At 39.1% G+C, this 13,886-nt stretch overlaps 1 protein-coding gene across 1 annotated transcript in view; it reads left to right on the forward strand.

Moving 5' to 3' along the window:
- Positions 1-13,886, forward strand: part of TRHDE (thyrotropin releasing hormone degrading enzyme) — a 221,780-nt gene that overhangs the window by 125,195 nt on the left and 82,699 nt on the right. The window contains exon 7 of the mRNA XM_076333043.1: positions 2,629-2,694. Coding sequence (XP_076189158.1) covers positions 2,629-2,694 — 66 coding nt within the window. The remainder of the gene's footprint in view (positions 1-2,628; positions 2,695-13,886) is intronic.

Below are 13,886 nucleotides of genomic sequence, written 5' to 3' on the forward strand. Positions count from 1 at the left end.
AAAAAAGTCATGAAGGCGTTTGCCTTCCCTGTGTGGGGAAGATGGCAGAGCTGGAACAAGCATATTGTTGTTCTGGAAGCTGTAAGTAGGACTTCTGGATTTCCTGAAGGTAAATAATTGGTAGAAAGTACTTCTAAAGTGGCTGTGAAAACGGATGGATCCTGAGAGAGTAGTCCTGCCTTTGTGCCTTGGATCTCCTATTCAGTCTTTAATTGCTTTTTTATTTTGTTTGGTGGGTAAGGGCCATCCATAGTTCCATCCAACGTGGCTAAATCTTACCTGTGAAAGGAATTTTATAAATTTTTTTTTACGTGTGTCTGACAGTTCGTGGTCTCTGGATTAAAAAAGACTCTGTGGGCAAGATCATATGAAGGTATTTGCTTGCTTACCTCTCACAGAAATCAGTAGAGTTAAGGTGCCTATGTAAATATGCCCGTTGCTACTATGTGAAATTTAAACTGTGAGAAAGAAACAAGGGGACCCTGGAATACCAACAAGTGAGTAGGAAAAGGGATGTGTGATGAGCGGAAGAATGTCTTTGTCGTTAAGGATTTGGACTGATCTCTTTTATGTATTTTTGGTTCTGCTACAGATGCTTTGGGTTGCCTTGCCCAAGTTACTTATCGTATAAATAAGATTTATCTATTTCTTAGATTTTTTTAATCTCCTGTTTATCTGCTTAGACAGATTTGTCTGGTATTTATCTGCTTAAACATCTCTGAGAACTTTACTCATTCTGTTCCTCTGGTAAACTAAGGGTAATAATGCTTCCTGACCTATGGTCTTGTCTGTTCAGGTAATAATCTGTTTTAATAGGGATTATTTTCTATGCTACTGTGTGTTCCAGACATGATTGGTCTCCCAGTAAGATTAGGTACCGCCATAAAAACATAGCACAGAGTTAATAAGGCAAACACCATCTTTTGGTTTATCCACTGTTCAATTCTTATAAGCAATTACAAACATCTCCTGAATTAAGTTTTTCTTTTTTTTTTTTCAGTTACTTTAGTAACTATATATTATTTGTTGTTGCTGCCTATTTGAAGAACTTGTTGTGTTTCTTAAGATTTACTAATAATTTACTAATCTTTCTGATTTATGTCACTATTTCAAATGTTGGTTATTATAGATAATTCCTTCAGTACTTCAAAAATAGGCACTATACAAAAAAATGAGTGGAACGTGTTAAACAGTCCAAAAATTGGACAGCTGTTGAATTCCAAAACTATTTTGAACTTTAACCTAGCAGGAAAAGACATAAAATCTTGCTTTGAAAGCTGAAGCTAGAGAAATTCAAATTAGTAAAAAGATGCACATTTTCACTGTGAAAGTAAATATTAGTTGTGACAAGTTATGTAGTACTGTGAAACATTTTTCTTTTCTTGAATCTTCCTAAAATAGATGCTATTGTGTAAAGAGAAGCAATAGGGCTTTTGCCTAATACACTGTTTGACCTCTATTAATGCAGGAAGTCAGATTGCATTGTTGTAATAGTCCTTTTGGCTTTAGAGCCTGTGAATTTTTGAATCTGTGAAATGTTTCTTTTTTTTTATTTTCTAATTGAGCATTAACCTAATTCCTGAACCTACATCTGTAGATGAGGTGGTTGAGTTCTAGCATCGTGTTTTCTTATGGCCTTTGATTCACTGACTTTAAATCAAAAGTGTCCTCCCTCTCGTGCAGTGATCAGTACTAAGTATAACATTTGATTAATGGGATTGGAAGGCTGGTTGTCTTGAAATTGGATTGCAAAGTGGGATATTATAGCTAAATCATCAAATCAGATCTGCAAAGATATTTCTGCTTGAAATAGAGCACTTGTGCAAGGGGAAAATACACAGCAATTGTGGTTCTAAGAGGGAGTGAGAAAACACAAAAGGGATGCCTTAAAGAAAGCTACTCTGGCAAGTATCTATGTTTCTTGGTGTAAGTACTGAGAATTAGAATCACCTGTGAAACAAAAGAAATTTTTTAGATCTCTCTTCTTTGCCTGAAGGGGCAAAGGGATAAGAACTGGTATAAGTAGAGAAAGAGTGTTATACAAGTACTTGCCTCTTTGCATGGCAGTCTGGGAAATAAGCTGACTATTAATAAGTCAAATATGTATATCCACATCTTATAAAATTCTTATGAAAATGATCCACTTCCAGATCATTTGATCTTGAAGGCTTTTACAAAGGAAAGTAGCGTCACTAAGTCCTCATTTACAATAGTATAATGGAGGTAAAAATATTATGAATAACCACTGTGGTAGAATTTAGCATGGATGTTATTTTTGCCCTCATTTAAAACTGTGCAGTACTGCTGAGTGCCCAGAAGGCCTGGGCGCAACCAGCTGTGGAGCTGACATATCTGTGCTCCAGCAGTGGAAAGAGTGTGTTTTACGACCTGCGCCTTATTCAGTATATGGGGCAGGATATGAACAATATCAGTCTACTTCCTCACTTTTCCTTGTAAGCATTTGCATTATCTTCTCTCTCTCTTTTTCATTCCAACACAAATAAAGATTATATTAATCACAAGTTTCGAAGATGATAGTGTTGGATGGAAATGCCTACTTCAGATTGTTATTATTGTGTAATACATGCAAAACCGGTAACTTCTTTTTTTCTCTATTATTTCCCACAGGGTGCAGCTCTAATTCGAATGTTGGCTAACTTTATGGGTCACTCTGTGTTTCAAATGGGCTTACAAGTAAGTAAAGGCATTTCTCTTTGTGTAGGTGTGCTTTTCTAGCAGTTTCTCTTTCTCTTTTTTCTTTTTAAACTATATTTGCATCTATCTGTGGAAATGTTTCTTTACTTCAGGACCATCTGAGGCACCAACATGTCCCTGAAGCTGAATTTGACGGAAGTCACTGAGTAGTGTAACACACATTGTGGTGCCCCCAGTTTCACCTATGTTTCTTGGTGTATCAAGCGATTGCACTTTAACTGGCAAATGGTTTTGTGTCCATTTTGAACAGATTGCCACGTAAAAACCATTTTATCCATGTGACAACTGTGTGAAGGGTTAGCTGAGGAAAGAGCTACTTCTCTTCAATTACATTTGCGTGCTGGTATAACAAATAATAACAAATGATGTCAAGCCAGCTAGAAAATACACAGCCCTAAAACTAGTAATGCTTTTCAGATAAATGTTTTTGCCTTCCCTTCCCCCATAGCAAAATCCCTGAGCTTTATTTTTACCTTTGATAAGCATGGAGTGGTCTCTGCCTTAACGATGTTTTGAAAACTCACTCTGCCTTTTAAAAGAAATTTAAAGAGGTAACATTTCTGTAGGAAGAGAAAGAAATTCAACATGCTGATTACCAAGGATGAACTCTTTTCAGCAATAATTCAGCACAAATGAGTGTTTCGTAAACTATTTAAAAACAAACAAGCCAAAGCATAAAAAACAATGCGACTCCCTCGATTCCATTGAAATGTGCTTGAGTAAATCATGTTACAGGCAGCTGTGATTGATGAATTATGTATGATGCAGCCTGCTACTTAGAAGTGTCCTTTAAAGTAAATTGATGTTCACCTGAAATACAATTATGCTAAGATGGAAAGAGCAATCAATCTTATCTGTTCTTAGTAAGCTTTTCATTTTGAAATTTAAATAAACTACATCTAGGATTTTTTAACAGAATAATTCTACCTCTAACCAAAATAAATTGGAAGATAAAATATAAACCAAAAGTTAAATAAATGCCTTGGTTATGTCAGAGAGGTGTGTTCCATGTAATAGGCAATGAAAGGCAACCTGCTGGGGAAATACAGCTCTTTTTGGAGAGTTTACAGGGCGTTCAGGGTTTGCAGCATAACTTCTTCACAGGACCCAGTTGGATCGTTTTCTTAGTTGTAACATGAGGTCAGATCAGTTAGATAATCTTCTTATCCAGATAAGAAATCTTGAAATCAAAAGTTTCCTTTATAAAATCTTGTTTATGTCACAAAACCCTCATCTCATTTAAGCCAACAAGACTTCTGTCCTTAGTCCAGCAAACTCCATATTGCAGCCAGAAACTTTTGCCTGCACAGATCCATTCATATGGAAATTCAATAGCACTTTTTCCCAAAAAAGCATTTTATTCAGGATTTTAGAAGGGGAAAGTTTTAATACGTACATCTCAAACCCCATTTTTCTATTTTCTTCTACGTTTGCCTGAGAAATAACAGTGTGTAAGTTGTTCTGAAATAAATTTAGAAAAAAGTTCAGATCAAAGAATAGGGCTATGCAGGGATTAAATAATCATAATTACCATAAAGTTGTAATGGAGCTTTGTTTTTTGATTTGAGTGGTTCCCTATTGTTTCTGCTTTTCACCAGTTCTACTCTAAATAGAAACTCTTCTGTTTGCTAATGAAAGTCTATGAAAAATCTAACTGTGAAAATCTGACTAGTGAAAGTCTTGGCATCAGTTCAGTACGAAGATGATATTCTAACTTCTTTTATAAAAACTGTTTGAAATCCAGATAGAGATTTTCTATGTGTGTGTATCCAAGTTGAACAAAATAAAACATAAAGTTCGTAAGCTTGTTCATAAGCTACAAATTATACAATTGGAAATGTCTGTCAATCATTTAATTCTTTGTGTTATGTGGATCTAACAAAATAGTGTTCCTGCACTGTAGAGTTGGGAGGCTAGCTTTGCTAATGATAAGGGGAACTGGAGGACTAATTTACCCTTTCTATCATGCATTGGTTTAGGCTTTTTAGCTCTTTAGCCCTGGCAGCATTACTTGGGATTTAGCATTATGTTGCCTTGAATCCAGTTTTATCATGGAATTCTGATGTTCAGCTAAATGGCCTTTCTCAAGGATAGCTGCAAAATCGAGTATTACTACAATTTATAAATCTCTTCAAATAGCGAATACTCTGAAAGTGCACTTGACGGTTCATTCCTCCTGGGTTATTCTAATGGCTTGCTGAGTAACTGAGTTCTGAAGGACCTTCGCTTTATCTTATTTGTTTTGTTTTTCATTAGCCTCCAGTACATGGAGCACATCAGCGTTAACAGTATTATTATTATTTCAATTCTTTTTAGTGTATTAGATATGTCCTTATGTGTTTCACAGATGATAAAAAAGAGTATTCCTGTAGTCTTATTACAATAGCATAAACCAAAATGAGTAGCCCTTTATTTGTGTTTGCGTTGAGTGTTTGTGGTTTCATCAAAATCAAGGTATGATTCATCATCTAATTAAGAGCTACAGAATCAGAGCTTTTATATAAGAGAAGCTACATCAAATATGCTAACCTTTGGGTTAAGGAGAGGAAAAGATAAGGTTTAGAGCAAGAAGCAAATGGGGTAGCTACCTTTTTTGGTCGTTACCACTTTTTTCTTAATCTAACTACATGCTATCACCTGCCAGGTGGACTTTTTGAAGAGCAGATCAAGATGTCTTGGGGGAAAAAAATCCCTTATATGTCAAAGAAAACAATCAATTGTGTTAAAAAGAAGAAAAAAGTTGATGAAGGAGAGTGGGACTCTTTGTTGGATATTCTATAACAATGAATATGAGTTGAAGGAAATGTATAAAGGTGCACATGATCCCTAACAGTTCAGCAAACTGTTCTGTTGAGGAGTCTGCAAGGAGGTAAAATTGTAGTAGAGATGCTCGGGTTTACAGCGTAGATGGCTTTGGAAAGATTCACCTCTGTCAAGAATAACTGGCCTGTTCCTGTCACGGTAAATAGACTGTGAAAGACCATTGGATTATAGTGTGGAAGTTCCGCAATAAAACTGCAGCCAAGAGACTACCTAGTGAAGGTATGATTTTCTGGAAGCCCTTCAACGACATATGATGTCTTGAATCATTTGACATTTTCAAACAGAAGATTTAGTAAGAAAGACAGAACTTTCTCACTGTTTTCACATAGTACTCCATAGACAAAACCGAAAGAGAACATATTTATATTGGCTGTAATGAATACTTGAATAATGACAGTAATAACCACAGCTGGTAACACTTGCATACGAGAAAGCCACAGCTATTATTTTTGTAGAAAATGTCTAATAAACCCTTCCTTCTCACAGTAGGTGATTTCTTTCTTTTTCAAAAGTCCTGACATCTTTCATGATGTGCAAAGTTTCTTATGCTCCAGGGAAATTCAAGAGGTGCACGTCACTGAATGCCAGTACTCTTCTTACAAAGTGGTGTTGCTTTTCAGTCAAAAAGCCATTAATCAGCTAGACAGCGATTAGAGTATGAAGAGGCTTGGTCAGCACCACTTGCTCTGATTATGCTTCTGAACTGCATAGATTGGTAGAGGAAGAAGCTGTAAGTTGGCCTTATCATTCAGTCATCATTCAGGCAGTAATATGCAATATAATATTAGATTTGTGTGAGATTTTAATCTGTAGGCTGTTGTTCCTAATCTGTGTGCTTGAAATAGATGGTTGCTTACATGACTGATGTCACAGTATTAAATTTCCTGGAAGGTTTTACTGCTTTATGGCAAGGCACCTCTTCAAGTTATCAGTGGGGATTTTTTCATATTAAATATAGAGAGAAAGCCCACTGATTTGAAGGTCTGGTACTTAGATGTACCTTCAGCTCTGTAATGAGACATTTCTGCACTGGTTTATTTAAATTTTTCTTATATTTGGTTTGATTATTTTGGAGCCTCATCTCTATTACTGTACGTTTGTCAACACTGCATTTCATTTGCCATGTGGCAGCTCATTGATCACATAGATCTGTATCCTTTTGAACTTCACTTGCTGCTATGTATGTGTTCATCACTCACTCTGATTTAGTGCATCATCAGCAGTTTGAATTAGTTACCGTAGGAATCTCTGCTTCTGTGATAAATTAACTGCTTTTGTACTTTAGGCTTCACATTGTACATTTGGAAGAAGAATTTCCATACAGTGCTTTGGAGCTGTCTTTTTTGGTGCTGTTGAGTGGCCACTGTATTGAAACAAATTGGTCAACCTTTCAGAGGAGCTGTCTGGGGAAATGTGACATGCAGGCTGTTAAATACAGCAAGGTTCAGATTTCAATCACTTTTTACTATCATAAAGCTGGCTAGTTAGACTTTCTTTCATCTACACTGCTTAGTATTTCCTGCTTTTTAGACACCTCTGTGCATGCCTGTGTTCTGTTTGAATTGTGGCAGTCAATGTGAAACCCTATCAGAAACTTTCTAGGTATATAATAAAGCTCTAATGTGCTATTTTCCATATTGTTTGCCACTTCTGTCCAAGAATCTAGTAGTACAAGAAATGTATTCATCTATTTCCACGGTATTATCTTATAATCTATTTTTTACATAGTATATCAAACAGGTTTCAGTGCACCCATTTTATCATACCTATTTATTATATCTTTATTCCCAGTTCACAACAGTTAGCTGTATGCTGTTTAAAATGAGACATCATTAGAGACTTCTTAATAGAGTTTGCTGTAAAAACAAAAAAAATCAGGCACCTTAGGATCAGGCTCAGTGAAGCAATGAGCTGTGATGCTGTCCCTGGTTCAACAGTGCACGTGGAACTACCTGGAGTCTTCCTTTGCTCAGTGGGAGGATGTAACTTTTGCCACCAGGCAGGAGCATCTTTACAGCCGGAGAACCTCTGGTGTTGCAGCTGGTGCATTTAGTAGATGTCAAGTGAAGTGCTTTTCAGCTAATTCTGCACCCATCTCCTCTAGTTTAGAAGAGCACAGAGTATATGACCTTGGTGAACATCAAAGTATCACCATGGGCATACTGGCTATGGCCTCTCCTTAAGTTAGTTGCTACTGATCCCTTTATTTTTTAAACTGTCTCACTTCTACTGACAGTTGTCAACAAGATAACTTGAGCGTGCTAAAAGCGGGACATAGGAAGTCATAGGAAATCTCATAGGAGCTGACATCACTGTTTTCTACACTGCATGTCATACGCTATTGATAACATCTTTTGCCTTTTCTGGCCCCTCAGCATTTCTCATGCTTCTAATTTACATCACTCTGGATTTTAGGCTTACATTCGTTAAATGAATTCAGTGTTATGGACTTTTTCTGTAGCTCTTCCCACCATGACTTAAGTAGGTCAGTAAAAGTTTAAATAAAGTTCTGTAAGTCGCACTGTAACAATATTTTTTTCCTTTGAAAGTGTTAAAGATGTACAGCTTAGTAAGGAACAGACTCGGATATCACTACCAAAAATGGAAGTCCTTCCTCTAGCTCCAAGAGGAGTTGAGTGTACTATGTATATAGCAAAATGCTTCTGTTTAAAGAAAAAATGTGATTGAAGATGCGTAATTTAAATGTACAGTTATTGAGAAATGCTAAAGTTAATTTTATCTTTGCATTCTTTTCCTTTTTTGTATGCACCTTAACCAGGATAATAAATTATGCAATTGCCCAGTGTTTTCTACATAGGGCAATGTCTGATTCAGTTCACAAAGTGGACCATGCTAACTGATTTGTCCTTCTATTCAGTAGTTTTGTATACTTCTCATTTGCTTTGTAGCCCCAGTTCCTAACTGCTACATACGATTTTCTTAAATGCCATCCAGTATGGTATCAGAGTGCATCACCAACAGTTAGTGAACAGAAGACATAAACCTCATAGGGAGGGAAGGGGTGGTGCTAGCCTCATTTTATAAATGGAGATCTAGGCCCACAGACATTTAAGTTAAAATTTACACAAGTGTGGAGTATGCAATATGAGACGCCCAGTGCAGCACTTTTCCCTCCTATGTGTCTTAGCACTTACGGATCGGAAGAGTTTATGTGTTCAAAGCACAGCTTCCACTGGCTTCATCGTCAGCTGTGAGCGCTCAGCGTGGCTGCAGCTCAGCCTCTGTGGGCACCAAGGTGGGCCTCCAAAAATGTCGATCATACAATTAATGTTGCTATAAATAAATCAGTGAGAGTGGAGTGGGGGAAATTGGACCAATGCAATTAAAATAAAAAAAGATCCATGAAATTTGGATATCTATTTTGAAACCCAAGAAGATGTTCTGCCAAAGTATTTAGCATTATAAACTATTTCAGATATTCAGAACAGACTTCACATTGGGTGCAGTCACAGAGCCCAGCTCTGCTACAAATCAGGCACAGGGCCGTACGTAATGCACCCACAATTATAGCAGCCACCCATCATGACTGCTGGTGTTTTTTGCCCAGTATAACATAGGTAGGTGCTGTGCAGAGAGCGCGTTTTCCTAAAATGCTGCATTAGCAGAATATTCCTGTTTGGTTATATTAACTCCTTTCCCTCCTTTCTGCTCTGCTTTTTGTCCCCAGTGCATTTGGATCAGACGGTTTTCTACCCCGGCTGTCGGGGATTGCCGAGAGAAGGGAGAGACGGGCTCTTCGCTTTGTGCTTCGGAGCTCTAACCTCCCTCTGAGCTTAGGCAGCTGTGAGCCGTCGGTACAGGGAGAGAGAGGGACTCTCTAACTGCTAGGTCACCTAAAGTTGATCAGTGCTAGGAAAAAGCACGTTCTTGAAACAAGATCACTTTCCTTCTGACCTCTAGACCTCTGCTCCAGTGCATGGGGACAGCAGAGCTTTTCAGAGGAAAGAGTGCCAAGAAAAGGTAAAATGTGGTATTTTTCCATACTTTTGTTCTGGTGTTGACTGAAATTTTGGAGAAGAATTCGGTCTGAGACAGACATTTTGAAGACAAGATTTCAGCTCAAACAGTTACATTTTGGCCACATTGGAGGTCCCAGCAGGGAGAGTTAATAAAGAGTGATGATGGCATGTGCTGGTGAACCTCAGTAGCTGGCGATGTCCCCAGTGCTCACGTTCAGAGCAAGGTTACGGTCAGTGTCACCTTCATTAGGAGGAAGTTGTGCTGTCCTTCAGCTAGGATAAAATGTTGCTTTATTGCTCCATTGCTAAAGCTTCTTAAAAAAGAAAAACAATTAGTATACCCACGATTTATTTACCTTGTTAAGTTTGTTTCCTCAGAACAGGATTGCCCTTTACGACAATGTTACAATCAGTCATATTACAGATCCTGCGTACTTATTCACTTAGTGTGCTTTCAGTGAGCTTCTCTTATTTTGTTGCATGAGAAATTCAGTTATGACTATTTTCTCCTTCAATTTTATTATAGGAATTATTAAGAGCAAGAATGAAAGGTATGAATTCTCAGATAATGTCAGCGGGCTGAGCGGCTATTTAAGAAAATGTTTTCTTTTGGAATAAAATTATACTGTTCTGATAGGAGCTCAGTGGCAACCTCGCCTCTGTTGCTATGAGGCAGCACAATGGACTTTACAGGGTGCTGGAAGTACATGTTTTGTGTGTGATTCTGCTGTCCTCGTGCAATCAAAATTTCTATTAGCTTTTTAGAAGTCAGTGGGGATATTTCCAGCACAAAGATTGCAGGATTGAACTCATAGTTAACACTTAATACACATTGGAAATGAAATAAATCCGCTTCTGTTCAGCCCAGTGGAGGACATTCAGAAAAAAGCTGAATCCCTACTGGATAAACAGGCTGTCATTAAAACTCTCTCCTTCTCCTTCACTTTCTTCTCCTCCTCCTTCCCCTTCCCCTTCCCCTTCCCCTTCCCCTTCCTCTTCCTCTTCCTTTCTCTACGTACATTTAAAGTTCCGTTACTGTAGTTAGGTAGACACAGTAGCATATAGCCAGATGTAAATGCTAATGATTTTTAAGGTGTCTCCATTTTGCAAAATTAAATGCAGCTCTAGTGACTGTATTGTATGATGGTCTTTTGCACCATGAGAAACATTTGCTCAATTGAATCAAACAACAAATAACTTACAAGCAAAGTCGAAGCTTCACTGTTATTGCTTTCCTATCTGTTATACATTGTTACTGTACAAATGTTGCAGGTCATTATGATCTAGACACAGTGACATGCACATCATACTTACAATAAGTTTTCTCAAGTGATTTATGGTGACCTTTTCATAATAAATAGCATTAATTTCTTTCCAATTCTGGGGCTTCTATAGAAAACTTATTACAGAAAAGTACACCAGAGATTTTTTGCCTGATTAGCAATCCCTGGGCATGGTTCAAGTTAATGCAGAGGAATGAGCAGCCAACCTGTCACAATTAGCGGGTGCGTCCAAATATCTCTGGAAAACATTCCATCATTTTTGTGTGCATTAAAAATACATTTACTGAGCAATATCTGGTTTTAGGTTCAAGTGTATTATACAACCAAACAAAGCAGAACTAAAATTCAGTCAAATATATGCAGTTCAATTCCAGAGAGTACCTTATTTCTATAAGATTTGTTCTTAGCTCAGTAGTTTGGTACCACTACCAAATAATATATCAAATACATTTTTCTTTAAAGCCAAGCTTAATATACTAGCAGGTATCTCACTGCATAGCAGATACCATCAGACTCTGCTACGCAATAACTCTGCAATCCTTCTAACTGTTCCCTTTAGACTTCTCATGCAAACTGTTTTGCTACCAGACTGCGATTGCTGTTGCTGTGCTTCAAAATGGAACCTCCTTCCTCTTCATGTTAATAACTAATAGGTGAAGCTGAATTTTACGAGGGAAATAAACCTCTCCATTTAATAATTCTGATCTTTTAATAAGGATTCCCACCAAAGCAGGATATATTTTAAAGTAGCTGGAAATTTGCCTGAGTACAAATTTTGAGTCTGTTTTAGATGCCCCATTCACATTGGATTCACTGAATTGCAATGCAGAAGAGATCTATTAATTGCAAAATTGCGTTTCTTACGGTGGTTTGAGGTTTGATTCTTTTCTCGTGTTGAAATGAAAATGACAGGGCCATATTGATTTTCATAGAATCATAGAATAGTTCGGGTTGGAAGGGACCTTTAAAGGTCATCTAGTCCAACCCCCCTGCCGTGGGCAGGGACATCTTCAACTAGATCAGGTTGCTCAGAGCCCCGTCCAACCTGACCTTGAATGTTTCCAGGCATGGGGCATCCACCACCTCTCTGGGCAACCTGTGCCAGTGCTTCACCACCCTCAGCGTAAAAGATTTCTTCCTCATATCTAGTCTAAATCTACCCCCCTTTAGTTTAAAGCCATTCCCCCTTGTCCTGTCGCAACAGGCCCTGCTAAAAAGTTTGCCGCCATCTCTTTTATAAGCCCCCTTTAAGTACTGATAGGCTGCAAAAAGGTCTCCCCAAAGCCTTCTCTTCTCTAGGCTGAACAACCCCAACTCTCCCAGCCTTTCTCCATAGGAGAGGTGTTCCATCCCCCTCATAATTTTCGTGGCCCTTTTCTGGACCCGCTCCAACAGGTCCATGTCTTTGTTATGCTGAGAGCTGGACGCAGTACTCCAGGTGGGGTCTCACCAGAGCAGAGTAGAAGGGCAGAATCACCTCCCTCGACCTGCTGGCCACGCTTCTTTTGATGCAGCCCGGGATACGATTGGCCTTCTAGGCTGAGGGTGCACCTTTTTCACCCATGAAATCCATACCTCTCCAGTTTAGAGAGAAGGATGGTGTGGGGGACCGTGTCAAAGGCCTTATAGAGGTCCAGGTAGACAACATCTGTAGCCCTTCCCATGTCCACTGATGTAGTCAGTCCATCATGGAAGGCCACTAGGTTAGTCAGGCAGGACTTGCCCTTGGTGAAGCCATGCTGGCTGTCTCGAATCACCTCCCTGTCCTCCGTATGCCTTAGCATAGCTTCCTGGAGGATCTGTTCCATCATCTTCCCAGGCACAGACGTGAGACTGACTGGCCTGTCATTCCCCGGGTTTTCCTTTTTTCCCTTTTTAAAAATGGGGGTGATGTTTCCCCTTTTCCAGCCAGTGGGAACTCCACCGGACTGCCACAACTTCTCAAATACGATGGATAGTGGCTTAGCAACTTCATCCGCCAGTTCCTTCAGGACCCGCGGATGCATCTCATCGGGTCCCATGGACTTGGACACCTTCAGGTGCCTTAGATGGTCTCGAACCTGATGTTCTCCCACAGTGGGTGGCTCCTCATTCTCCCAGTCCCCGCCGTTGCTTTCTGCAGCTTGGGTGGTGAGGCTTGAGCACTTGCCGGTGAAGACTGAGGCAAAAAAGTCATTGAGTACCTCCGCCTTCTCCGTGTCCCGGGTAACCAGGTCTTCCGTTTCGTTCCAGAGAAGGCCCACATTTTCCCCCCTCTTCCTTTTATCCCTGACGTACCTATAGAATCTTTTCTTGTGTCCCTTGATGTCCCTGGCCAGATTTAATTCTGTCAGGGCTTTAGCTTTCCTAACCTGATCCCTGGTTGCTCGGACAATTTCTCTGTATTCCTCCCAGGCTACCTGTCCTTGCTTCCACCCTCTGTAGGCTTCCTTTTAGTGTTTGAGTTTGTCCAGGAGCTCCTTGTTCATCCATGCAGGCCTCTTGGCGTTTTTGCCTGACTTCCTCTTTGTTGGGATGCATCGCTCCTGATTTTCATTGGGTTACTTCTGATTTACAGTACTGGTCTCTTTTCAACAAGAAGCAGGTAGAGCAAAGAAAGCAGTCCCATTGACTTAATGATGGCTCTTGCCTCCTCCTTTCTCTTACTAGTTTCTCTTGTGTCTCAGCCTCGATGGCGCGCTGTTTGGGACAGGACGCAGGTCCTATCTGTATCCTCTAAATGAATGTTACACTTCCAGCACTGTGGATGAGATACTCTCAACATTGCCCTAATTTTTCTCCCACTGAAATCAGTGCTAAAAATCCCATTGACCCATATAATGCCAGAAATGTCAGTTCTGCTGATCTGATTATTGTTAGAGCGTATGGGAGTGTTATGAATTACAAAGGAAAAAGGACAAAGTAAAATACTATAATTATGTGGCCTATTCAGCATCATTGGCTCTAGAGAAAATTAAGATTTATTTCCATGTATGGTTCCAGTATCACTCTTCCTGATTAGTAGTTATAGCTTGCTGTTTGGATATAATGGTTTAATTGCAGATATGACATGTTGACAGTGGATATTTTCCAGTTCCTGCTGATT

This window comes from Aptenodytes patagonicus, chromosome 1 (genome assembly GCF_965638725.1).
Source record: "Aptenodytes patagonicus chromosome 1, bAptPat1.pri.cur, whole genome shotgun sequence".
Lineage (NCBI taxonomy): Eukaryota > Metazoa > Chordata > Aves > Sphenisciformes > Spheniscidae > Aptenodytes > Aptenodytes patagonicus.